At 45.9% G+C, this 26,462-nt stretch overlaps 1 protein-coding gene across 1 annotated transcript; it reads left to right on the top strand.

Moving 5' to 3' along the window:
* The first annotated feature begins 5,561 nt into the window (after positions 1–5,561).
* LOC134406024 (zinc finger and SCAN domain-containing protein 16-like) lies at positions 5,562–22,124 on the top strand. Its single transcript, XM_063137253.1, has 5 exons — positions 5,562–5,616; positions 7,030–8,025; positions 13,268–13,400; positions 15,020–15,109; positions 18,966–22,124. The coding sequence occupies exons 2-5, from the start codon at positions 7,225–7,227 to the stop codon at positions 19,454–19,456; spliced, it is 1,515 nt and encodes a 504-aa protein (XP_062993323.1). The 5' UTR covers positions 5,562–5,616; positions 7,030–7,224; the 3' UTR covers positions 19,457–22,124.
* Positions 22,125–26,462: the final 4,338 nt, after the last annotated feature.

Here is a 26,462-nt window from a genome sequence, read left to right as displayed (position 1 = left end):
AAATAGACTCTAGTCCATGAAAAAATTATAATGGTTGGGTCCAGACAACACGATAACTCACATTCAGCGGTTGAGTATGGTCTGAGATGAGCTGGGGTTGAAAAGTAGGTTATCATATTGTCTAAACACAGCTGCAATAACAAAACAGTGGTTGCTAACCATGAACAACCCACAGTTCACAAACCATGGGTTGTCTTCCTGGGGTTTTAGTTAATAAACCATGGTTTTTATCACAGCTGGGTTCAGACACACAATGTAGGATGAGTATAGGATTACAAGTTAACTCATTTTCTCCCCTTAAAACTAAAACACGCTTAACATTGTAGTCTTTCCTCATTAGGAAAGTGTTTCAGACCCGTGTTCATTGGGGTTGCTCTTTTGGCTGAAGAGAAAACATCTGAACAGAATTCAGGCAGTGGAGGCTGGTAGCTCCCATGTCAGTGGGGTGGTGAATTCGCTTCAGATTTCAATCAGAACCCAGTGCGGTTTCACCACCCTACTGACATCAGAGCCACCAGCCTCCACTGAATTCAGGTCAGATTCGACTGGAGGTATGGTTCAAGTTCTGCAGGAAACTAACAGCATTCCACATCTGGCTGCCAGTGCTCAGTGAGATTTCGGTCTCACTGCAGGTTCGTAACCCAGATATGAGAAGAAAGAACAGCTGTGATGAGGGACCCGACTGGATTTTATACCTGCTGCACATCAGTACCCATGTCAAGCAACTACTCAGAGTCAGACCTACCAGAATGAAGTGGCCATCTCTGGTAGCGGATGTGAGGTTGTGGAGAGAGCAGTGTTCTCTGCTGTTACGCTGCGTTTTGAGCAGCCTAATTTTTATACTTTCAATTCTTTTTGTTATGCCAGTTTCTACCGTCTGCTGCACTTCATTGATAGTTTATTTTGCTTTTTAAACAACAACAAAAACAACCATGGATTTTATCTTAGTTTTTATTGTGTCACCCTCAGAGATTTCAGTTATAGAGGGACTAATTAAATGAATGAATAAATAAGGTGTTGGAGGACAGGGCTGTGGGTGCAGTGCCTCTCCAGTGTGGTGGAGGAGGACACTAGCCCTTTCTATACCTAAAGATTATCCCAGGCAAATAGAGTGATCGTCCCTGCTTGCTCCCAGGATACCCTGTGTGTTATTTGGATGCACAGGGATGATCCCGGGATGTTCCCAGGAAAAAAGGCAGGTGTAGAAATGCCCACTGTCTCATTGCCAGTGTTGAAGTAAGATTCGGCTCCTAATTTGCTCAGCTTCTGTATGTGAATGGCTTGCTTTTTGCCTCAGGCAGCAGCAAAAAATATCTTGGGCTAGTCCTGGCTATGATGCGCACGCAGGGCGGTTTTAGGCACTGTATTTTGCTCTGGCCGATCATGGGGCCATCGGTAATCACCCAAATGATAGTGGCCCAGCAAGCTGACTTATTGGTACATTACAGAGTTCAGTCACTGAAACCATAGAGGTCTGATCCTGGATTATGTAAAGCATCATACACATAGATCAGCATTACGGAGCCTGAATCCGGCCTGTAGTGGTCTCCAGATGGCTCTGCCCGCCACTAGAATGTGGTCTGCCAAGAGCTTCTCTGAAACTCAGTTCTACCCTCAAGCTGAAAGAGCTTCAACACCCCTGACATAGATGTTGCTATTTAAATAATGATAACAACAACACAGGCTACCCAAGAAGAGCAGGTCACTGCAAGAAAACAAATCAATCACTGCAGAACCAAAACTGGCAACTGCTGTTGCTGGGAAAGGAAGGTTTGCTTCAGTAAGAACGACTTATCATGCTGGTTTTGCTGATTCTGCGATGTCGCAGGCACCGATTGGACAGTGCCTTATGACATCACTGTCAGGTATGTGGCAAATCCCTCACACCATTTCCCACCTCTTTTTAATTTGAAATTCATGCTCTGCATTGCTTGCAGACAAACTTCCGTGGGGCTGCCTATACGCTCTGGAAGCCCCGGGGTGGCTCTGAATCGATGCTGCACAGTTATATGACAAAGCCACTGATTTGGAGCCACCCTGGGGCAAAGAGCTGAAGATCCGCAGCAGAAAAGTCGGGGACTTAGGCGAACTTTTCCTGCCCAAGTGAGGTCAGAGTGGTTCTTCCGCCATCTGTCATTGCTCAGGTGCTGCTCGGGAGGCGTTCCCAGGTGGAAGGTGACCTCCCATTGGTCACTGGAAGCTGGGGGAGGGGAAGGGGAAAGGCCCAGTGAGCCTAATGGCTGCCAAAAAGCCTCCACTACCTCCCTCAGTGGGGTTATTTGCAGCCACCCCACACCAGCGATACCATGGGGTTTGGCAGCGGACCAGTGCCAATTCAGTGCCATGATGACAGCGATATAATAGCAATCCCCAGCAGAACAAAACTACCCGCTGGTAGCAAGGCAATCCTTGTTCCTTTCTGTTATGTGTAGATAGAGTGAGGATAATATTGTTTCACGATTTTATTCAGGCAGGCCTTTAGCATGTAAACTAGTCTGTTGAAGAAAATGTTTTAATTAGATGAGTACTATTTCTTTTATTGTTGTGTTTTTAATTGTGTTTTAATGGATCTCTTTTGAAGCTCTATTTTAATTAAGTTTTTGTTCTTAATCTGTATTTTATTCTTGTTAGCTGCCTTGAGCACCATTTTTGGCAGAAAGGTGAGATATAAATAGAATAAATAAATAAGGGCCCAATGCTATGCATATTTAGACAGAAGTCAGTCCTACACCTGCATGGCTGCCTGAGGATTGCTGGGAATTGTAGGACTTCTTTCTGTCTAAACATGCATAGGGTTGCATCCTAAATGCGTCTAGAACTAGTACAAGCATTATAAGGAGAAGTATTAAGCCCTGTCAGAGTAGAAGCGTATCTAGAAAGACCTGCAATTTCTATATATCATACATCAGTCCGTTATGATCATCCTATTTACTGACAGCAAACTTATACTCCTAACACCTGCCTTTTCATTCTTCCAGATGTGTGGCTCCTAGCTCTTACCAGTCAAAAGCCACTGTGCTGCTATTCTGTGGCAAAGAAGATGGATTTTCTGTTGTAAGAAAGAAGATGGAGGAAGCAGTAGGAAAACAAAGAGGGTTACAAATGGAAAGGCCACGCCATCTGGGCACACACACCCCTTCCTGCAAAATTCCATGAATGAATTACACTATTAAAGCTTCGTCTGGAAGCACCTTATATGTTGCCAAAATGGCATCCTCTACACACAAGAAGGAAGTAGGCTTGGGGGAGCTGCAAGATGTGCAGAAGTACAAAAACAGTTTAGGAAAATATCTGTTGGAGGAAAAGACAGGGAACCAGGGAATAGGAGGAATGGCATGGAATGGAGTAGACAGGGAAAAGGTAACCTAACCAGGAGCACTCCACACTGGGAACTTATCTAGGCACTGCTTCATACTTTTCAACATTTCACGGATGGAAACTAAGGGCACTCTTGCCTTGCGAACTTCTAACACTCCCACTCTCTCCTCTGGGGTCCCTGCTTTATCCTGATGGCAGGTTGTGGACTGCATAGCGCCTTAGCGTTCATGCACATGTGCATTTCCTTGCATGTGCACTACAGCGAAGGCACATCCATCTATGGCTCAGAAGTTTAACCTCAGAGTTAAAGAAGAATGGCAGTTCTAGAGGAAATGTTTGCACACCACCATTAAAAATAAAAACAATTCCCAGCATTTTACCCACCAACAAAATCAGGACAACAATTTACCAGGGACAGAGATTGAAAAGCAGGGACTATCCAGAGGAAGCAGGAACAGTTGGAGCATACGGCTGCATAAATTGGTATCTTGACGTTTGGGGGCAGTCAGTGATTGTCACAATCAACACACATTTGTTTCCCATTTCTTGCGCAAAAAACATAAGAAGTCCCCTGATGCTGGATCAGGCCAAGGGTCCATCTAGTCCAGCACTCTGTTCACACCGTGGCCAACCAGCCATCAGCCAGGGATGAACAAGCAGGACATGGTGAAACAGCACCCTCCCACCCATGTACTCCAGCAACTGCTGTACATAGGTTGACAGCCTCTGCTACTGGAGGTAGCCCATAGCCATCAGGGGTAGTAGTCATTGATAGCCTTCTCCTCCAGGAATTTATCCATCCCCTTTTAAAGCCATCCAAACTGGTGGCCATCACTACATCTTGTGATAGTGAATTCCATAGTTTAACTATGCGCTGTGTGAAGAAGCACGTCCTTTTATTTGTCCTGAATCTCCCACCAATCTGCTTCATGAGATGACCCCACTGGGTTCTAGTATGAGAAGGAGAAAAATGTCTCCCTATCCACATTCTCCACACTATGCATAACTTTATACATCTCTATCTTAGCCTCCTTTTTTCCAAGCTAAACAATCTCACCTGTTGTAACCTTCCCTCACAGGGGAGCTGCTCCAGCCCCTTGATAATTTTAGCTGCCCTTTTCTGCACTTTTTCCAGCTCTATAATATCTTTTTTAGGTGTGGTGGCCAGAACTGTACACAGTATTTTAAGTGGGGTTGCACCGTAGATTTGTATAAAGGCAGTATGATACTGGCAGTTTTATTCTCAATTCCTTTTCTAATAATCCCTAACATGGAGTTTGCCTTCTTTACAGCGGCTGCACACTGGGTGGACATTTTCATTGATCTGTCCAGTGTTTCCTTATTGTTATGAAGCTATCGCCACATTTTCCATGCCTTCAAAGGGCAGTATTTTGTTCCTGGGAAAATACAACAGATTCTCTAGGGAAGGCATTCCTTCCTCCTGTGCAATTATGACGGTTGTTTTGTGGGATGTGATTGCATGGAGATGGCATGGGGCTGGGGATAATTCTGACATTTGGCCTCGATTTGATGTCCTTGGGACCAAACCTTAACTTCTGGAGCATCAACCCCCAGCACCCCATGAATGATAACATTACTTGCTAGTGCAATTTGCTGGATTTGGGGTGAATTTTGCATGGGTACAAGGCCAGCCCAAGTCATATTGCTGCCTGGGCCAAAGAACAAGATGACACCCCTTTCCATATACAAAAGCCAACTGGATTGGCAGTTGAATCTTACTTCAGTGCTGGCAACAGGACAACAGCCTTCACCATACCCGAGGGCTGCAGGCTACCTTAGGAGTCACACACAGCTCCATCCATCCATATCTTGCCAGCATTCTCTGCCCCCCACCCCAGCATCTGCTGCCTGAGGTGGCCGCCTCACTCAGCCTTATGGTTGGGCTGGCCCTGTACACAGAGCTGCCTTGTATGCACAAAGCCTATTACCACTGGGCCTAATTTTGGAACCAGAATTGGGTTTTGCCCATTTATAGCTCTAAACAATAAGGACAATTCTGTTTCTCTCTCTCCCTCATTTTTAATTGTATGGAAGAACAGTTAAAGTTACAGAAGCACACGCAGTTCTCCTGTTAAGCACAACGCTGATCCGGTTTCATCTTTCTGCTAGCAATGTTTCAATGAATGAGATGTTCCAAGGGTTAATATGATAGAGCAGGGGAATGAGAGAGGGGTTTAGGCCAGTAGCCAAAGTTCCTTCCTGCTCCGCCTCTTTGGTGATGGAGAGGGGGTGTTGCAGCTGGAGAATCAGCAGCTTGTGTTCAAGGCAACCCTGGGGGTGAGTTAAAGAGGCATCTGGAAGACGATGGTAGAAGACAGTATTATAGAAGGAAATATTTAGCTAGACAAGAGAGAGGGGGGCGGGGAGAGAGATGGACTCACGTCCATCAAGATCGGTGGTGTCTATCAGCTGTCTCTTAATTTTCAAGCCAAAAATACTTTTAAAAAGATAGGTTTGTTGTCTCTTGCTCTCCCTTCTCCTTTAGTTGCTTGAGATACTAGATTGTACAGTGCACAGTCAATTTGTCTCCCACAGAAGTTGTGCATTTTCTGCATAAATGTGGGCAAGAGATCAGATCTCTCGATCACCTAGAAAGGATAACGAGACAACCCTCCCCTTTAAAGTGTTTGCTATGGATAGAAGCGTTGTAACTCCGGGTCCCATCAGGAGTCAATCCCAGACTCCGAAATCCCTCATCGTCCAAGCCATATTAGGAAGCACGAAGGGGATGCTTCTAACCCAGTTTGAAACCAGTTTAAATGTCATGGGTATCCCCAAACTACTCTGGGAAGCTAATTTGGTTCAGAGTACTGAGATCAGTATTTGAGGTCCCAGTCCTCTCAAAAGGCTAAGGTTCCATTGTTGGGTTGGGAGCCCAGAAATTAAACACGTTTGAACACGATCTAAATATGTAGTCTATACTGAGAGGGGATTGGCACCTGTGAGATCCAGAGTTAATTTGCTTCTCCCTACTTCCCTTTCTGTATTTTGTCATCTCAGGGAGAATGGGCTTTCTTCTGTCAGAAATGTTGGCCTTGCTCCTTTTTTCTAGAGACGATTCTTTTCTGTTAGGGCAGTCATTTGATTAAAAGAAACGTTAGCTGATGAATCATAGATGGTTTAACTGATTAAATCTGCATAAGTCCGCATATCAATAAAACAGTAGCTGAAAAGGACAAAAAGTATCTGTCCATTTTTTCGATAATGCCCACATGTTTCGCAGCAGGCACTATCTTAGGGCTCATCTACACCAAGCAGGATATTCCACTATGAACGCGGTATATAAAAAAGGCAGGAGCCACACTACTGCTTTATAGTGGTATTGAAGCGCATGACAACTGTTGGGGCCCATGACACATCTACACCAAGCAGGATATAGCACTATGAAAGTGGTATGAAAGCGGTATATGGTATGTGTCATGGGCCCCAAGAGTTGTCAGTGCACTTCAGTGCTGCTATAAAGCAGTAGTGTGGCTCTTGCTTTTTGTATACCACTTTCATACCACTTTCATAGTGGAATATCCTGCGTGGTGTAGAAAGAAAGATGGGAAGGGATGCCTCTTCTCTGTGATGGTGTCTGTCTGCCACCCATGTTTTTTGAAAGTCCTTGCCTTAGAAATATTGGTGGTTGTACTTGTTTTTATATCCTCTGCCTCATTTATTCGGGTCACCTTTCTAATTTTTCCAAAGATTTTATAATGGACTCGTCAGTGAACTGAATCGAAGTTGCAGCTCTGATTCTTGCACGGCTCCCTTAAATTGTTTCACGCACTCCGTGAATGACTTGACCAAAGCAGAGGGACTATAAATTTCCTCCTCTGTTTGCTAGAGACAGAGAGACAGAGTTTTGAGAAGCGAGAGTGTGGAATTCAACAGAGTGGTGCCATGAGAGAGAAGATAGCCATGGAGGCAGGGGCTGGGGCAGAGCTGCGGGTGCTAAACCAAGTGCCACGGAGGCTACAAGGAGTCAAAATGGAAGACCAAGGACTGCCAGGCCTCAAAATGCGAGAAGCCCCAGAGAAGGCAGGAGAGGCTTCTTGCGTCACTCGCGCCGGGAAGTTGTTAAATTGGAGGGCATCTCCATTGGTGAAGGAGGAACCAGATGCAGGAGAGATCCAGGGCTGGGATATGCAAAGCCAAGAGGCAGAGCAGCCCCATTGTTTTGGAGGTGGGACGGCATGGCCAACAGAATTTGAACCATGGGATGACATGCAGGCTCTTCTGGCCTCCTTTGAGCACGTGGCCCATGCCTGTCGGTGGCCAAAGGAAGAGCTGGTTGCCCGCCTTTTGCCAGCCTTGGGTGGGGATGCCCAAGAGGCCTATCTCAGTTTGGACACTAGTGACAGAAGGGACTATGGGAAAGTGAAGGCCGCCATCTTGAAGAGGGAACCCATGGCAACTGAGAAGCGGAGACGCCACTTCCGGCAGTTCCGATACCAGGAGGCAAGGGGGCCACGGGAGGCGTGCAGACGGCTCCGGGAGCTTTGCCATCGCTGGCTGAGGCCAGATTGCCGAAACAAAGAACAGATCCTGGAGCTGCTTATTCTGGAACAATTCCTGAACCTCTTGCCAGATGAGATCCAGAGTTGTGTGTGCGAACGAGTGCCTGAAACCTGCACCCAGGCGGTGGCTCTGGCTGAAGATTTTCTGGCAAGACAGCAGGAGGCAGAGAGACGAGTACTGCAGGTGAGAAAGTCCCTCGCCTCCCTCTTAATTCCTGCTGTCCTAAAATGGCTGATCTAAATCCAGAAGGGCTATTTTTATGTTAGGAGAGATAACGGGAGACAAATTATCCCTCTTCCTCCATTGAATAAAATTAGATGTAGCTGTTGTGAAAAATTTCACAACCGTGAGTGTGTGTAACTTGTGATTTAGTGCCTTCATTAATCAGTTGTTTTACCCGATCTTGAGTTTTCACAACTTCGTCTTAAATTTCTATTAAAACTGTTAGAGATAGCTTGGTAGAGTAAGCGAGAAATTTGTTCAGTTTTGAAAGCTTTTTCAAAATAAAAAGAACCAGAAATCAACAGGACCCACAGTTTGGGAGTTATATATAATAGAAAAAACATTTCCCCCCAAAATTATTTTGATGAAATTAGCCCCAAAAGTAACTTTTGGTATTTTTCGCTGAATTTGTGTGGTCAATGCTTTAATTAAAATAATAATAATATGTGAACCAGCCAAGTGGAACTCAAGAGATTGATTGTTAAAAGAAATCGCTTCACAATTTCATAACAGAAGTGCACGTAAAACGTTCAAACTGCTAATTCAATACTAAATGTCGATTTTATCATTATTTATTTATCTAAACCTCTGTGCTATTCTGCATCTCCAATTATTAAATTACATGTTTAAGCTGCTTATTATTATTATTATTATTATTATTTATTTATATAGCACCATCAATGTACATGGTGCTGCTTCTTTAAAAGTGTCATGTACTACCCCATTATATCTTCTGAGAGCTTCATTTCTGGTGGTGCCTGCGACGTGTAGTAACAGTAATCTAAGAAAATATTTTTCTGTATCTGAAGGGGATACACTCCTTTTTTATATATATATATATAATTTTTATTAAACACTAAATAAAAAATACATCAACATAAACATCACACACATAAACAAATCATAATACATGACAAATTACTTGATTATTTAAGTGTTAGCATATATATTTTATCCATAAACATAATCAAAAAAGTGCTCCCCCTTCCCTTCGGGATCATTCCTGATTCCAAAACCTTAAGACCTCTTCTGGAGGCAGTTTCCCACTTCCCTTAAAAAACACATATTCAAGGAACTGTCTCCAAATCCCCTCAAATGCATTCGTTTTTGCTATACCTCTTCTTACTTTAAGATTACATGTCAGTTTATCGTTTATAGCAATATCCCAAACTTCTTTATACCATTCTTCAGTACTATAATCTCCTTGAGTCTTCCAGTTCCTTGATACAATTAATCTTGCAGCAGTCAGCAAATTAGTTATCAGTTCCTTAATTTCTTTAGTACACTTTACATCTTCATAAAGTGATAGTAATGCCACTCTTGGTGTCTCTTCAATCTTTATTCCTAAAATATCTTTAATCTCAATAAACACCATCTTCCACAATTGAAGGGGATACACTCCTAGAGAGGCACAGCCCAAGGCACTGGCAGTTAAGAGCTTTAAGCTATAATAGGCTTGTAGTTTTGGTCTTTCGGGCCCTCCTCTTTGCCTTGGGTTCCACCCACTGCTGGAATGCGGCCCGCGGACTGAAGGAGATTCAACAACCCTGGCATACATCTTATTGCATGCAGTAGAGTTAGGGATGCAGAACTTCTGGTCGAAATGTGGACCTCCAGCCTTCCCAGTCCAGCATCCAGGGTCTTCAGGGGCCATACCCCTTAATTTGCCATACTCCAGGTTACTGATATTATTTACTGATTAGCTGTACCCAGCGTAACATACACCGTTGTAGTAGCATATCTTAAAGTTTATTAATTAAATATCATCGCGGGGGCGGGGGCTGTTTGGAGGCCGCCGATACAGCGCTGTCTGGCAGACCTAGGGGGCAGGGAGGTTGGGGGGAGGGGGAGCAGGTGTCCCCCTCTCCCCGGGGTTCCTGTCAGCCTTGGGCTGCCCGCCCAGCTCACATGAGATTAGGCTGGGGCCGGGGCTCGCAGCAGGTGAGCGGCCTCCCACCCGGCCACCAAGGGCCCCGGTCGAGCCTTGCTCATGCTCCAGACCGTGGCACTGCCCCCTTCGTGGGAGGGGGGGCGAAGAGGCAGAAAAGGGGGTAGGATTACCTTGGAAAGCCCGGAGGAGTTGGGTGAGGGGCTTAGCAACCTGTATCTCTTGTCGTTACATGTTGTTACTATTGCTTAGCAACCTGTATCAGCTGAAGCCTGTGTGGAAACATACCTAAGCGTTTTATATAGAGAGATGTTATTTACGCCAACTACAATAATTGAATCTTTCCAATTATAAAAGTGGGCTCACACCCGGGAAGGAGAATGCCTGGATGCAAATACCTTTTTTCTTCCTGGACAAAATTAAGAGTCATTTCTGTAGCTCCACCCATTTTACTCTGGCCCCACCCAGTTTGACTGTGGCTCCACCCACTGCTGGAATGTAGTGGGGGAACACCTCCGGACAATTTTGGTCTGAGGTAATTTGGCCCACAATGGGAAAATGGTCACCCACCTGATCTGTGGAACCCTGAAGAGACCCCAAGTGGGTGGATTTTGCCGTCATGTCTGAGATTCTGCACCGCAGATGTACACATTCCCAAGCGCCTTGGGGGCTGTCCCTCAGTAGCGAATGCATGTGATCATGTATTGCGTGCCCAGTCAGCTCTGTGATACAAATTATTATAAACTTTAACAATTAATTGAGAAGCTGTCAATGGATTTTCGAGGACGCAGGGGTGCAATTATTCTTCTGCAGTTATTCTAGGCATTGACCGCTTTAATTCGAGACCATTCCAAACTTGATCGGATAATATTTAGAGGTCGAAACGGAGTGAACCAAAACTTGTGCTCCGTATTAATATATAGATACCTTCCTAAGCACATTTACTTATTTATTTATTTATTTATCATATTTATACCCTGCTCCTCAGCCAAAAAAGGCTCTCAGAGCGGCTTACACTTAGCAAAAAAGACAGTCCCTGCCCTCAGGCTTACAGTCTAATAAAGACATGACACACAAGGAACAGGAGTTCAGGAGGGAGGGAGGGAGGGAGAGAGGAGAGAGAGAGAGTCCAACAGGAGCAGGCCATGATGTTTCTTCTGCCTGCTCCTGTCCCCTTGCTCTTTCTTCTTCCTCACAGGGCCAAGATGACAGTTTGCCCTGTGGGGGTGGGGGAAGAGTCCAACAGGAGCAGGCCATGATGTTTCTTCTGCCTGCTCCTGTCCCCTTGCTCTTTCTTCTTCCCCACAGGGCCAAGATGACAGTTTGCCCTGTGGGGGTGGGGGAAGTGTCCAACAGGAGCAGGCCATGATGTTTCTTCTGCCTGCTCCTGTCCCCTTGCTCTTTCTTCTTCCCCACAGGGCCAAGACAGTTTGCCCTGTGGGGGTGGGGGAAGTGTCCAACAGGAGCAGGCCATGATGTTTCTTCTGCCTGCTCCTGTCCCCTTGCTCTTTCTTCTTCCCCACAGGGCCAAGATGACAGTTTGCCCTGTGGGGGTGGGGGAAGTGTCCAACAGGAGCAGGCCATGATGTTTCTTCTGCCTGCTCCTGTCCCCTTGCTCTTTCTTCTTCCCCACAGGGCCAAGATGACAGTTTGCCCTGTGGGGGTGGGGGAAGTGTCCAACAGGAGCAGGCCATGATGTTTCTTCTGCCTGCTCCTGTCCCCTTGTTCTTTCTTCTTCCCCACAGGGCCAAGATGACAGTTTGCCATGTGGGGGTGGGGGAAGAGTCCAACAGGAGCAGGCCATGATGTTTCTTCTGCCTGCTCCTGTCCCCTTGCTCTTTCTTCTTCCTCACAGGGCCAAGATGACAGTTTGCCCTGTGGGGGTGGGGGAAGTGTCCAACAGGAGCAGGCCATGATGTTTCTTCTGCCTGCTCCTGTCCCCTTGTTCTTTCTTCTTCCCCACAGGGCCAAGATGACAGCTTGCCCTGTGGGGGTGGGGGAAGAGTCCAACAGGAGCAGGCCATGATGTTTCTTCTGCCTGCTCCTGTCCCCTTGCTCTTTTTTCTTCCTCACAGGGCCAAGATGACAGTTTGCACTGTGGGGGTGGGGGAAGTGTCCAACAGGAGCAGGCCATGATGTTTCTTCTGCCTGCTCCTGTCCCCTTGCTCTTTCTTCTGTTGGAATGATTTCTTTCATTTGTCCAGATTTTGGAATACTTTAAGTGCCCTGCTACGCAAAGTCAGAAAATTGCTTTCAATGTATTAATTTCATTATGTGTGAAGGGAACCTCAAATTCCGTGTGCAAGAAGCAACAACAACAATAATAAAACTGCCAAGCTGTTGTGATTTCAGTGAATGAATCCAGCTCCACCTCAAGTTCCTTCTCTCCCTCAGCTGTTCAAGGGAATTTTTGGAAGAACTTGGTGGGGCCACCCTCCCCTTATGAGCCCTGTCTCTTTGCATAGAACAGGCCCCTCCCTGGCAATTCAGGTGCCAGGCAGTTAGGATGCGGTCCCAGGGCAGATGGCCATCTGTCTAAATGGGCCAGAAGCAGGTCTGGGGTCCAGATAATGCAGGGGTCACTTTCCAGAGCAAGAAACAAGGATCAGAGGTGATACGAGGCAGGGGTCAGGATACAGCATAGCAACCAGGGACTGGCTGCCAGAGCCCTCACACCAAAGACATATTGCTCCAACCAAGCAATTAAACTCTGAAACTGAGGCTTTATAGGGTCTGGCTAGCTGGGATTGGTCTTCAGGGTTAGGTGACGGGATGCTCCAGCCAGATGGTACTGCAGCCTAGATGCTACCCTTGAAGCCCAGAGCTCAATCTGCCAGCCTTTATAGGGCCTGGTGGGCTGGGATTGGCCCTCGGTATCAGCTGTTTGGATGTTTAAGAGGGCTGCTACTGCAGCCTAGATGGCGTCCTTGAAACCCTGTGCTCAGTCTCCAAGGTTCGCAGTAGGAACTGACCGCTGGTGGTAAGGCGTCAGGGGCCCACTACAGAGGGTGCCCACATCTTCAGCACCTTATGTTAGCTTTCTCAAGGGAGATTTTGCTGCCTCTGTTTACCCACGCGTGCCACAGTAGAAGTGGTGGTGGTGAGGGAAGCCTAAAATCCTACAGTTTTTGAAAACTGACTGTGTACGTAATACGTATCCTTCCTGGTTGCAATGAGCACAAGACAGAAAATCATATTTACTCTTACAAGTGCATCCAACTCCATCCCGAAGCCCAAGGAAGTTCTAGGGAATCTCTTCCAGAACTTGGGAGCCCTGTCCCTCTCCACTGAATGGGTCCGTCCCTCCCATTTCAGGTGCCAGGGCCCTTCAAGGATGTGGTGGAGGTGGATTCCTCAAAGACAGAGTTGGCTCCATCGGACACCAGGCAGAGGCTCTTCTGCAGGGAGGTCAAGCAGGCAGGTGAAGGGGATGCCAGCAGCTCTCTGGGTAAGTAGTCACCACCTTTGAGATGCAGATTTCAATGCTAAGCTCCTTGAGAAAAGGGAGCTGTCCTTTTATACTTTGTAAAGCCCCGTACACATGGATGGATCTGTCTACCTATCCTATCTACTCAACTACCTATCTGATAAATATCAGCCTTGCAAATGAGCCCCAAAAAGTTACTAGTCCACAAAAATCTTTCATAGTTCTATTCTGCTGCAGAGGTCAGCATGGGAATTAAAATAATAATATTTTTTTTAAAATAAAAAAATAAATTTAATGGAAAAAGTGCTGTCTTCCAAACACATTGGTGGAGGAGGAGCAGAGCTGAGTGAGTGTGTTTTTGGCAAAAGCAAAGGATGAACAGCTGTTGGTTTATTATCTTTTCCCTTTTCTGTGGCCTTGGTTGGACAAAACATGGTGGATTCACACAGAACGTCTCCTGCCTTCTTTATCGGGGGCGATTCATGCAGGGCTGTCATTGTTATCAAGAACTTGAGAAAGTAACCAGAGCAAATGAAGCTGGGTACCTCCTCTTCTTTTCTTGTTCAGAATGTAACTAATGAATTCCCCCCTCCACAATCCTTCCAAATTTTAAAACCAGCCTAGCTAGACATAAACTGAATTTTGTCGAGTGGCAGCTCAGATTTCTGCCATGTCCAGAGCTGGCCCAAATGGTGCCCCAGGAGAATTATGAATTAGGAGTTCCCCTCCTGTTCGCTCCACATTTTAATACCATTTTTAAAAATGGCTTCTTCCGCCCATTTCACAACTTTGATGCATAATTCACACATGCTTTTATCCCTACCCAGAAAACAATACATTTGCACCTGTAGATCTCATCAGAAGCACTCAAAGTGGCTCTCATAATGTGTTGATCAGGCACTAATGCTGTTAATTTCCCCACATTTTTTTAAAAAAATCTAGTAACAAATGTTAGTGCAACGCTGACCACGTAGATCAGAGCTGCCGGCTTTACAAGTAAAGATTACATGTTCGCACTGCCGTTCCAGCTGTTGAGTGGATAGTTGAGTAGCATGTAATCCCGCCCTGCCCCCCTGAAACCTGGAAACCCACAAGCCCTAAATCCGTGCATGGCCATATCCCTGAGTTCTCCACACTTCTGACTGTGATACCATCAACCCCAGCCAGGCACTGGCCATGCTGGCTGAGAATGATGGGAGTTGTATTCCAAGACTCCTAGAGGGCACCGGGTTGGGGAAGGCTGGATGCAGGCATGAACGGTATTCATATCCTTATTTTTAGGAGCATCTGATGCAGTTGTTTCCTCCATGGTATGCCCTGGAACAGCAGTACCATATTTCTTGGGGTCTCCCAGTTCAGAGCTCAGCTTCTTGGTTTTTAGGGTGAGGGGTGGGGCCCTGGCTCTCCATGACAGGAACCAGTTTTAGAGTGCGAGTCCTCTGGATCCTGGCACATCCTACCCCACCCTCTAATACAACCTTCCCCAACCTGCTATTCTCCAGATTTGCTGGACTATAACATCCAGCATGCTCCAGTCAGCCCAAACACATCTGGAGGTTGAGGAAGGCTGCTCTAATGTTATTTCTTGTTTTCTTTGGCCATTTTGGGTTGAACTACTCTGAGCCCCTTTTCTGGTGCAGGCTCTTCTGACACAGAGGTGACGTGGGACTCATCGGCGGACGAAGGTGGCTCTGGCAGCTCTGGGAGGCGAGGTCGTTCTGTAGGGGCGGGTAAGCCTGGTGCTCTTTACCCTGGAGGCATCCCAAAATTTGCTTCAAACAGGAATAGCCTAGTCTCTAAGCAACTGAACTACAAATCATAAAGTCTAGCCTCCATCCTATTATTATTATTATTATTTATTTATTTATTTATATAGCACCATCAATGTACATGGTGCTTGCTAATCCTAAACTTGCTAGAAGAGCCCCTAGCAGAATCTCTATCTCTCCAGCCTTGCAGAAGTCTCAGGCTACAAAACCAGGCAACGGCTCTTTACAGTCCAGTCAGCTCATCCAGGAGGGAGACAGCTGACCACATTGCAGATCTTGTTTGCCTACATAAGGCTTCAGTTGACTTTAGCTCCCTGCTGAGACAACATCCTCCTATTGTAGTAGGAGAGAATAGGACTCGCTTGGAGCTATCCTAGGTCCTATTTTCTCCTTGCCCTATTCTTATTCTGATCAGATGCTACCAGGTTCCCTTGTGATCCTCAAGGGGATCATAGAACAGGGCAGTTGGAGCTGATGGTGTTGGAGCATCAACATCTGGGGGGACACAGGTGCCCCACTCTTGATGTAGACAATACTGAGCTAGATGGATCAGTAGCCTGAGTCTATGTAAGACAGCTTCCTGAAACAGTGATAAGTGTAGTTATTTCCCCTGCAGCATAGCTATCTCCACCAGTCATCTGAAGATGAGATATTGTACTACTGATACTGGGCTGGGCCTAGCTTGAGTGTAACACATAAAAAGTAAGGAAGAGCCATCCCAAAGGCCTATTTTGTCCAGCATTCTGTCCTCACAGTGGTCTTCACAGCCAACCAAAGTGTGTGGGTAGCACACAAGCAGGACATGATGGCAACAGCACCCTCACACTTATGTCCCCAGCAGTGACATGGAGAGGTGTTCTGCCTCTGATGCTGGAGGTAATGTATAGCAATCAGGACTAGTAGCCATTGATAGCCTTCTCTCCCTGGAATTTGTCTAACCCCCTTTTAAAGCCACCCAGATTGATGGCCATCACTACGTCTTGTGATAATGAATTCCATAGTTTAACTATGTGCTGAGTGAAGAAGTTCTTCCTTTTATCTGTCCTGACTCTCCCACCAATCAGCCTCATTGTATGATCCCAGGTTCTAGTATTATGAGAGAGGGAGAAAAATGCCTCCCTATCCACTTCCTCCTCACCATATAATTTTTAGATGGCCCATTCATGTCCCCTCCATACTCACAATTTTTCCCCTAAGCTAAAACGTCCCAAACGTTGTAACTGTTCCAGACAGGGGAGTTGCTCCAGGCCCTTGATTATTTTGAAAAACAAAGGCAGCTGTATGGGCCACACGAAAAATTCCAAAATCCATATCGCGTAATACCATTTTGAGGCCAACTCAAAAATCACACAAAAATTGCAAGCTTTTGAGATCTCCAGATTTTTTATTTTTAGTCAGGCAAGATGGTACAAAAAAGCAGACGGGGCAGAGCCGGGGGAATAGGAGCTGGGGGAAGGGCTTAATAGAAGTTGCATTCAGGATTTCTGCATTATCTTAAAGACCTATTCAGGCGTTCAGTTTTAAAACCTTGTAGAGAGAACTCCGCACCTGCCTCCTCTGCTCCCAGCCTCCCCATTGTGACGGGGAAGATTTGCAGTGAGAGTGTAAGTGGCATTCAAATGAAGGTGATTGCAAAGCTCCCCGCGATCAGGAACCATGGTTTATCAGGGGTCCTGATCACGCAGAGTTTGTTGTCATGTTCACATTTCCTTTGCAGACCTCTGTACATCTCTGCATAGGAGGTTGGGAGCGGAGAAGGCAGAGTTGGAACTCCCTATAATCAGGGGTGCAGAACTGCTTTGGCTTGGGAGGGAGTCCCACCAGTCCCACCTGTTAGCAGAACTCAGGCTACAGGTCACTAAACCTGGAGCTAAAGGGTTAATGTGTACCTGAACAAGGTGGGATGTTTGTTCTTCCCTTTCCTATCTCCTCCTTCTACTTCCTTCTTGTTGTTGTTCCCTGCCTCATGGATTTCTGACCACATGGCTGAACTGAGCCATCTTACCCTAGGATGGAAAGTTGCTTATTCCTAAAGTAAAGTGTCTTTCAAATCAGCACTGGACTGTTTCTTTTGTCGACACGAGTGGCTACTCACAGGGAGCTGATTCGGACGACAAGACTACAACAGGCTGGATGATGCCTCACCCCGTGATGTCACTCCCCTGTAATGTCACCTAGGGTGACCATATGGAAAGGAGGACCAGGCTCCGATATCTTTAACAGTTGTATAGAAAAGGGAATTTCAGCGGGTGTCCTTTGTATTATGCATGCAGCGCCTGGTGAAATTCCCTCTTCATCACAACAGTTAAAGCTGCAGGAGCCCTGCCCTCTTTTGTATCTGGTCACTCTACTATAGCTGCTGCAGCTTTAACTGTTGTGATAGAGAGGGAATTTCACCTGGTGCTGCATGCATACAAATGACACCTGCTGAAATTCCCTTTTCTATACGACTGTTAAAGACACAGGAGCCCGGCCCTCCTTTCCATATGGTCACCCTATGTTTTTTCTCTCTTTGTGCTGAAAGGAGGCGTGGAACTGGCTCCCTCCCAGCACAGAGAAAGGGACCAAGGCTGCCCAGCATTCCTGCTGCCACCCCCAGTCTCAGGTCGGGGATGAGAGTTGGTGGGATTCGCCCACATGGGAAAGAGCGGCCGCTCTCCCTGACACGGGCGAATCCTATTGCCTGCCGCCTCACCACCCCATTGCTGTCTCAGGCTGTGGGGATACTCTTCAAGGGGCTTACTCCAGGGGGCGTAGCTTGGACTATAAGCCCTGGAAGAATACCAAGAGGCTGCGTGCACTAGATTGGGGTGCCAGAGCTTCTGCTCCATTTGATTTTAAAACTGAACACTTGAATAGAGGTTAGGGACGGCTGTCGTGGGGAAATCTGGCCTTTTGGGGGCTCGTTGGATTTCCCTGGAGCCCCTGCTCAGCTTACATTTGTGAACTGAGCCACGGGCTTTCCCCCAAAATCTGGGAACTTAGACATTTCTCCCCCCCCCTTAAAATTGCCACTTCCCCAGGATCCCGCATGTGCGGTTTCTGCAAAATACAGTTATAAATTGCGCATATTTTTGGCTGTATCTGTGCAAATTATGGCTGTAGTTTGCACACGAACAATTATTATTATTATTATCGTTATTATTATTATTATTATTCCCTGCCTTTTTCCCAAAACTGGGACTCAAGGCAGCTTTACAAATCAAAACGTGTACAGTTAAAACAAATAGTGATATACAAAAATTAAAACAGTAAATAAACAAGCTACCGTATTAAAATGTTTAAAAACATTTAAAAATGACTACTTTTTTAAAAATCCAATATATAAACTGTGCATCAACAGAGGTCCAGACTACTTCCTGAAAGGCCAACCAGAACAAAAAAGTTTTAGCCTGCCTCCGGAAACACACCAGGGAGGGAGCCAAAAAATAAAAATAGAATTTATGGAAATTCTGCCAGCTGGCCTGGCTTGTTGTGCACTGAAACGGGTCAGCTAGCAGAAGACAGAATGGAGTCCAGGGGGGCTGAGCTCATGAAAGCTTGTGGAGCTCCACCCCCCAACTGGATTCCTCCAACATCCCTAATAGAAGTAGACACTTGAGATGATATGGACGAGGAGACATTCCTTTTTGAGGTGTGGTGACCAAAAGCGTACATCGTATATCGAATGTGGTTGCAAGACTAAGAAGGAAATCTGTAAATTTTGTCAGTGAGGGTGAGGTCTTTCTTTCAATAAACATTCTGTTGTATCTTTTCATTTCGTTCCTCTTGTGTGCTGGTATTAGGCTGCCTACATTTTTCTTCTTCTCTTTGGTAGCTGGAGTTACGTCTGGATTCTCTGCCCTGGCAGCACACAAGAGGACCCCAGTCAGGACTGAGGAACCCTTCCAACAAGCAGAGTATGAGGAGAGGTTTGCGGGAGCTGAAGGGCTCCGGACCCACCCAGGGACGGCCACCCGGGACAGCGCCTACGTGTGCGCCCAGTGCGGGAAAGGGTTCCGGTGGCCGTCGGCACTGGCTGTACACCAGAGGACCCACACGGGCGAGAAACGGCACCGCTGCAACGAGTGCGGGAAACACTTCGGCCAGCGTGGGCATCTGACGGTCCACCGAAGGATCCACTCGGGGGAGAAGCCGTACGCCTGCCCTCAGTGCGGGAAGCAGTTTGTCGACTCCTCTCACCTCACAAAGCACCAGAGGACCCACTTGGGTGACAGGCCACATCACTGCGCCGAGTGCGGACGCAGGTGTGCAAACAAACGGTCATTGGTGCAACACCAGAGGATTCACAGCAAGGAGAAACTCTAGGCCCCACATAGCCATTGGCCATTCGTGGAACGCTTGGACTCGGTTATAGTGGTTGAACATGGACTTCCCCAACCCTGATGTCCTCCAGATGCTGGCTGGGAATTATGGGAGTTGCAGCTCAACACTTCCGGAAGGCACCAGGTTGGTGAATCTGGTCTAACTGGAGGGAAAGAAGTTGCTGCTTCCATTCTGAAACTTTTTCCCCCCCTGTGGCGGGGCACTAGAATGGAGAAACCTTGATAGATGTACAGGAGTTCCCTCCCATTTGCATTCAGAACTCTAGTAGCCAAGAAGAGCAACATCTGCCCCTCTTTCCCTCTTATTCCGTCAGGGTGCTTCCAGGTAAAGCTTTGATGGTGCTGTCGCCCAGCCTTGTTCACGGAATTTTACAGGAGGGTCCAGTTGCCAACGTCTTCAGCTCGTCACCTGTAGCTTCTTCTGCCTTTTCTCTTACCACGGAAAATCCATTCAGAAAGAAAAAACGGAATGCCATGCAAAGGCTTCTGATTGCTAGTATCAGGAAACCCTCCTTCTGGAAGCACCCTCAGTCTCTTTGGTTGTCAGCCATTTTGACCCCAGTAAAGTGGTTCTGTGAGGCAAGAATATGGTGGTCTGCCTCCTACTTCCAAAGTCGTAACAACTGGCACTTTGGGGCCTCCTTGAGGCTCACTCGCATAGGGGGACACAGCCAGATCTAGCATGAAGGGTCAGTTTGGTTGGGCTCCTGCCAAGGGCCTACACCCAGCAGGAGTTCCACAGTTACTCCTCTTCACCATGGCAATTTCCTTATACTCCTGCCTCTTACTCTGGCCCAGATGACGGTGCTGGTGAGAAGGAGGAACAGCAGACGCCGCTGCCCCTTGCTTTCTTCCTGTCAAGCCAGAAGTGGTAGCAATGAGGAGAAAGAAGATGAGGAGAAAGAGCAGCACTGAGATTTGTTGAGGGAGGTTTTCCACTGAGGGTGTCTTACTCATGGGGCCTGAAAAACCTGGAGCCGACACTGGGTACAGAGAAGATGGTACTGGGACTCTGCCTGCCACAGCTATCACCATCATTCTTGTGTGGGGTGGCCTTTTCACCTCATCAGTTTTTAAAATTAAGAGTCATGGCTGTCAGTGGCATAAAAACTGCTATTTTATGCTTTGGTTGGGGTGTGTGTGTGGAGACAGGTTGTCTATACACTGAATTGTTCACCATTTGAAAAAGAGGGGACAAAACCCCTTTTTGAAAGGAAAAGAGCAACTAAAATTGCAATCTTATGCATGTTTAGACAGAAAATAATCCTGTATCTCCCAGCATTCCCCAGCCAGCATGCTGGGAGTTGTAGGACTTTTTTCTGTCTAAACATGTATAGGATTGCATCCTAAGAATCCTGTGGTGCCTTAAATACTAACACACACACACACACATATATCCTGCCACAGATAACATATATGTTAGCCTTTCAGGTGCCCCAGGCCTCATTGTTTTGACTACCACGACAGATTAACACATGGCTACTCTTCTGAAACGGATTCTACTTCTTCAATTCCTTTCAGAGGTTTGAGATACGCTGGTGTAGTCAGTGGAGGGTCGTGGCTGTGAATCTGCTCTGGGTTTCAGCCAGAACCAGTCAGAATTCTAAGGGATCTATCCAAGGTGCTGAACCTTCAGTTTGGTTGCCATTTTCCAGCATCTGCTGCCTGAGGCGACCACCTCACTTTACCGAATGGGAGTGCCGGCCCTGCATGGGGTAGCACTGAAAAGCAGAATCCCCCGGTTGCAGTCTAAAATGCTGCAGTCCATTTTACCACCTCAGCCTTCTGCCAATGCCTTATTTACCTCATTCTGCTGCATGTGCAGGCCCAACCTGAGATAGTGGCCATTGCTGCATCTTGTGGCAGTGAATTCCATAATCGAATCCTACACAGTGTATGAAGAGGGGCCTCCGTTTCATTGGTTCTAAGCTTTCCGTCAGGCAATGGCATTCGGCGGCTCTGATTCTAATATTATAACGAACCATTTATTCTTCAGATGAGCATCGAAGTTTCTGCTGAGAGATGTTAGCTAATCAGGGGAGTTGTAGAAGTATCATCGGCAGCAATATATGCAAGAGCAGCTCTGATCATTATGGGCTTTTCAATTTAAAAATGACAATCTGCAATAAACCAATTGCGCTGGGGTTTTCAGGGTTGAGGAAACGCTAAAACTATAATGTTGAAAAATGTTTCAAAGGGGATAATTGCATGAGAAATAATGTGAAATTTGTTTATCCAACATTCTGGAGGCATGAGGCAAATTTTGTATAGTGGTCTAATGGTTAATTTATAAATCTGCCAGTGTTGGGGTTCAACGCTTCCTGGAAATTTGCCTTGTGGTCTGGAAATCCTGCCCCAAGGTCAGCTGGGATTATTCAGCAATAAGGATAATGTACTCTGGAACATGCTCAGAGACACTGTTTCTTCACTGACTGCAGACCAATGCCCCACTGGCATTAAAATGGATTCCGGGATTGATCCCTGGCTTATATTAAGTCCCGAGAGTTGTGTCTGAACACATGGATTAACTAGGTGTGCTCTTGGTTTGGTATTTCATTTCTGCAGGGTAATGTCTCTGATACAAAATGGCTTCTCTAATACTGCACACAACGGAAGTGGAACTTTCAGTAAATTAAATGATTTAAATCTCATGTCTTGCATTTCTTGACACGTTTCTGGGGGGCGGGGCAACAGATTATGGAGACAGATTAAAAAATTACAAAAAATACGATTCTTCCTCAGTTGTGGAAGACAGTATCTTTAAAAACAAAAACAAAAAACAGTTTAATGGAGACAGGTTAAAAAAATTGCACACACACACACAAAATGTGCGTGTGTGCAATTTAAGCAGATTATTTCCATCCATTATTATACTTCTAGATAAGGATGAGTCCCACCAAAGTTGTGTTTGAAGATGGGATTGTAGTTTAGTGGTAGAGCACTTACTTTTGCATGCAGAGGGTCCCAAGTTTGAAACCCTGGCAACTTCCAGGGCTGCTTTCGGATGCAAAGGGCCAGGCATGAACTATTCAGTCTTTTCTTTCTTAAGGGATTTTTTTCCCATGGTAAGAAAAGAAGCTGTGGGAAAACACAGGAGAATTACAAGTGGACAATAACAACATCTGGACCCCTCAATCAAATTCTGTGAATGAGGCCGGGCAATGGCGTGATAAAAGCCTCCTCTGGAAGCAGCCGGTGTAGGGCTGAGGAGGACAACTGTCAGAAACCATGCAGAGCTGCTGTCAGGCAGGTAGGCAAAGGATCGATGCCTTCACTAAGTATAAGGCAGTTTCCTGGTTTGAGGCCTAGTCCATCTCTGTGGGAGGCAACCTTTTCTTCCAAGTCAAATTACAAAGTAAGAAACTACTGTATTTTCTGGCGTATAAGACTACTTTTTAACCCAGGAAGATCTTCTCAAAAGTTGGGGGTTGTCTTATACACCCAGTCGTCTTATACGCCGGAAAATACGGTAATTTAAAATAGATACGGAAAATGGAAATGCGGTTAAATAGACAGGCAACTAAATACTGATACACTAGGAGCTGAGATTGCTAGAATGTATCTCAGCTCCAGTTGTACGAATAGAAGATCCACGATTTGTTCTATTTCCTAAAATGTAGATATTTCTCTTTTATACCATTGCTGGGCATTATTTATTACTGCTTTATTTCCTGCTTGCTTCGAAGCGATGGGGTTTAGTTGAAGTGCCGTCCCTAGTTTAGAGTGTGTTTGCTACTAGGCCAATTTTCCTCCTCTCCCTAGATTAGCTGGACAGAGTGAGGAGCTGCCTCACAGCTTGGAACAAGAGTCATGGAGGAGAAGGTCCCCCAGGCCCAAGTCAATGGGCGCTAAGGCAGGGGTGGGGAATGTCATGCCCTTGTGGAGGCTTAATCCATGGCTTCCCACCCAGCCCCTAGCCCCTTTCACCCAACCTCCAATTGATGACTTCACAACTACTGGACATAAGAGCTAAACTATGCCAGGTTTTTGAGCCCAGCCTTTTGGTGTTTCCTCCATTTGCCTTCGGCAAAGAGGCCCCCAAATCCCCACCACCGGAATGAGGCCCCCCAACAGCTTCTTCAAAACTGAATTCGGCTTTCAGCATGAAAGAGGTTCAACACCTCTGCTCTAAGGACAACACCTTGTATTCAGAGGACAGCAAGACTCAGGAGATCAATGGCAGTGCAAGGGGTTTGCCGAGCAGAACAGCCATCCTAGGTGTGTGCCCAGAGGCAGCCTCCCACATTCAAGATCCTGCCAGACATATTGGACTGCAACCCCTATCATCCCCAGCAGCATGGCAAGTGCTCTGGCACTATGAGAGTCACAGTCCAACTCATCTGGAGGGCATGAGGTTGGTGAAGGACACCCTGAGGTAAGAAACGGAAGTCTCAGCCCATCAGGGTAAGCATCCCCTGAGGGAGCCCTGCTCACTCCCATTCCCCACGCCTCCACCGCCCATCTGAAATAGGGAACCGTTTCATCCTATGTTCTGGGCTTGGATAAGGAAGATAGTGGTGTGTAGTTATAATGCTGACCTCATCAGTCTGGAAGGCATATTTACCAAGCATTGCAATGAGTGGGAATCCTCCTCCCCTCTCATGTCTCCAGGGTGGCCAGTTGTGAATCTTCAAAATGACATGCATCGCCAAAAAAGATGACACCAATTTGCATATGCTAATATATCTGTATGTATGCAAATTTAGAAATTATTATTATTATTTAAATAGCAATACAATACATATAGAGAGCCAGTGTGGTGTCGTGGTTAGAGTGTTGGGCTAGGTTTGGGGAGACCTGGGTTCTAGTACCCACTGTGCCATGAAACTCACCAGGTGACTTTGAACCAGTCATGGACTTTCAGTTTAGCCTACCTCACAGGGTTGTTGTGAGGATAAATGGAGAGGAGGATTATGTACATCACCTTGGACTGTTTGGAGGAGAGGTGGGCTATAAATATAACAAATAAATAAGGGCTTCTCTACACATGTGATTTATTGCACGCTCATGTTTGGACACTCATGGAAGTTAGTGGGTTCTTTTCATGATTCCATCATCCTCCAGAATGTCTCCTGTGGGTTTCCACTTTTATCCCACTTTCAAAAAGGTTGGAGATAACATAAACTTTTTCAATCTATTGGCTGTGTGAAATGCCAGCATAGCACTATAATGACACCATTCATCTAGTGGCTATAAATTGAAACATACAGAAACATAGAACTTGCCGAGGAAGAACTTTCCTCAATTCAAACCCTGTGTCTGCCATGTAAAGAAACCCATCATAATCCCACAAAGAAACTAGAAGCAGAAAATCCTGGAAAAAATGCAGGTTTTTTTTGCTTTATGTAGAGAAGCTGTGAATGTTTGCAGCACTTCTTCCTCAATAAATGGAAGATACACCACCCCAGTTATTTAGATCGCCATGTAACCAAGTTATAGGATAGAATAACTCCTCAACGCCTGGGGTTTCTATTACACGATATTTCAAATCCTGAGAATGACCTTCTTTCTATCCTCCTTGTTGTAATTTTGAGGGAACCATTGCACAGCACATTTCTAGCGGTTGTTTTTGTGGTTATTAACACTTGTTGGAACTGAATTTGCAGGAGTGAGAAGAGTAACCCACTCAGCAATTCCCTCCTCTCTACTAATGTAAAAGAACTATAATGGCAAATCCAATGTGCTTTCCTTTAAGAACTTTCTCCCAACCCCAAAAAGTGTCATCTGGGGGCTTAACTGAGTAAATATTCACTCATCTGTACTAGTTGCTGAGGTTTTGAAAGACATGACTATAGGGAGTATATCATTAAGTCTAAAAAAACAGAGAGAGCGCACTCAAAATGTGAAATGTTTAATTTTCTTCAAAATTAATCCGTACAAATGAAAATAAAACCCATCTTAATATGCTTTTCTTAAAGGAACTGTCTGACTAGGCTAGTCCTGAGATCCAAATTCTAGTCAAATAGGTACTGAAGAAGAACAAGAGCCACCTCAGCCCAAATCTAGGGTTGTGACTGAACGTGGTGCTGGTTGACATTGCTTTTCTTTTTCTTTGGCGTGACGGGCTTCATGGAAACACAGAAACCTTTCCTTCATGGTTGCAGAGACTTCATTCGTGGCTATCAGCCTCCTGGTGGTCGAAATTAAAGAAACGCCCCAAAGGAAGCTACAAAGAGGGTTATTACTGCTCTGGGTTGCCAAAATAAAAATAAAAACCTGGAAATGATCAGGGAAGATACAAGGACTAGTGGACTTTGGTAGGAACAGAACCTGGCCCTTTAAACTTTTATGATGGCCCCCTCAGCTAGTTTTTAGAAGGCTAATTGGGAAACATGATTTGGCTGAAATTAGGAGCAGTGAGAGCCACGGTCTTGTAGATTTCGTTAGGAGTCTCCCTACATTTTCTCCCATAATTTGAGCACTGAGCAGAGCCTATAGCAAAAACTTCATTTTTAAAAAATTCCTGCAGCCAGTGATGGCAAGATATGGTGGGTTGGACCAATGTTTAGGTCAGGGGTGTTGAACCTTTCAGCTAGAGGGCCAAATTCCAATTTTCAGTGGTGGGCACGGCCAAGGGCAAACAGGGTGGGTTGAATATACCAAAAATACCAGCACGTTTTAGCTTAAAGTTCTTACTGCCAACAACTAAGCCGTAGGAGAGGCATTTCAACCATTTAGAAGAGGGGCGCAGAACTTATTTCAGCCCAAGAGCTGTATTCTATTTCAGAGAAGCTTTCAGTGGTGGGCTGAAGGCAAAAGGAACAAGGCTGCAAAAAAATACCAACATATTTTAAGCGTCGTTTTTACTGCCAGTAACTTAAGCCTTAGAAGTATTTCAGCCCTTGAGAATGAAGAAAATACTTTGCAAAAACTGGGAAACTACCAAATAACCTGTGAATTTGGGCAACCCTAGAAGGCTGGATTGGGACCCTCAAGAGGGCTGGATTTAACTCCTAAACTTGAGCTTTTGCACCCATTTTAGAATGTGG

The sequence above is a fragment of the Elgaria multicarinata genome, chromosome 11 (genome assembly GCF_023053635.1).
Source record: "Elgaria multicarinata webbii isolate HBS135686 ecotype San Diego chromosome 11, rElgMul1.1.pri, whole genome shotgun sequence".
Lineage (NCBI taxonomy): Eukaryota > Metazoa > Chordata > Lepidosauria > Squamata > Anguidae > Elgaria > Elgaria multicarinata.
Note: the sequence above shows the minus strand (reverse complement) of the source record. Positions and strands in the feature narration are given on the sequence as shown.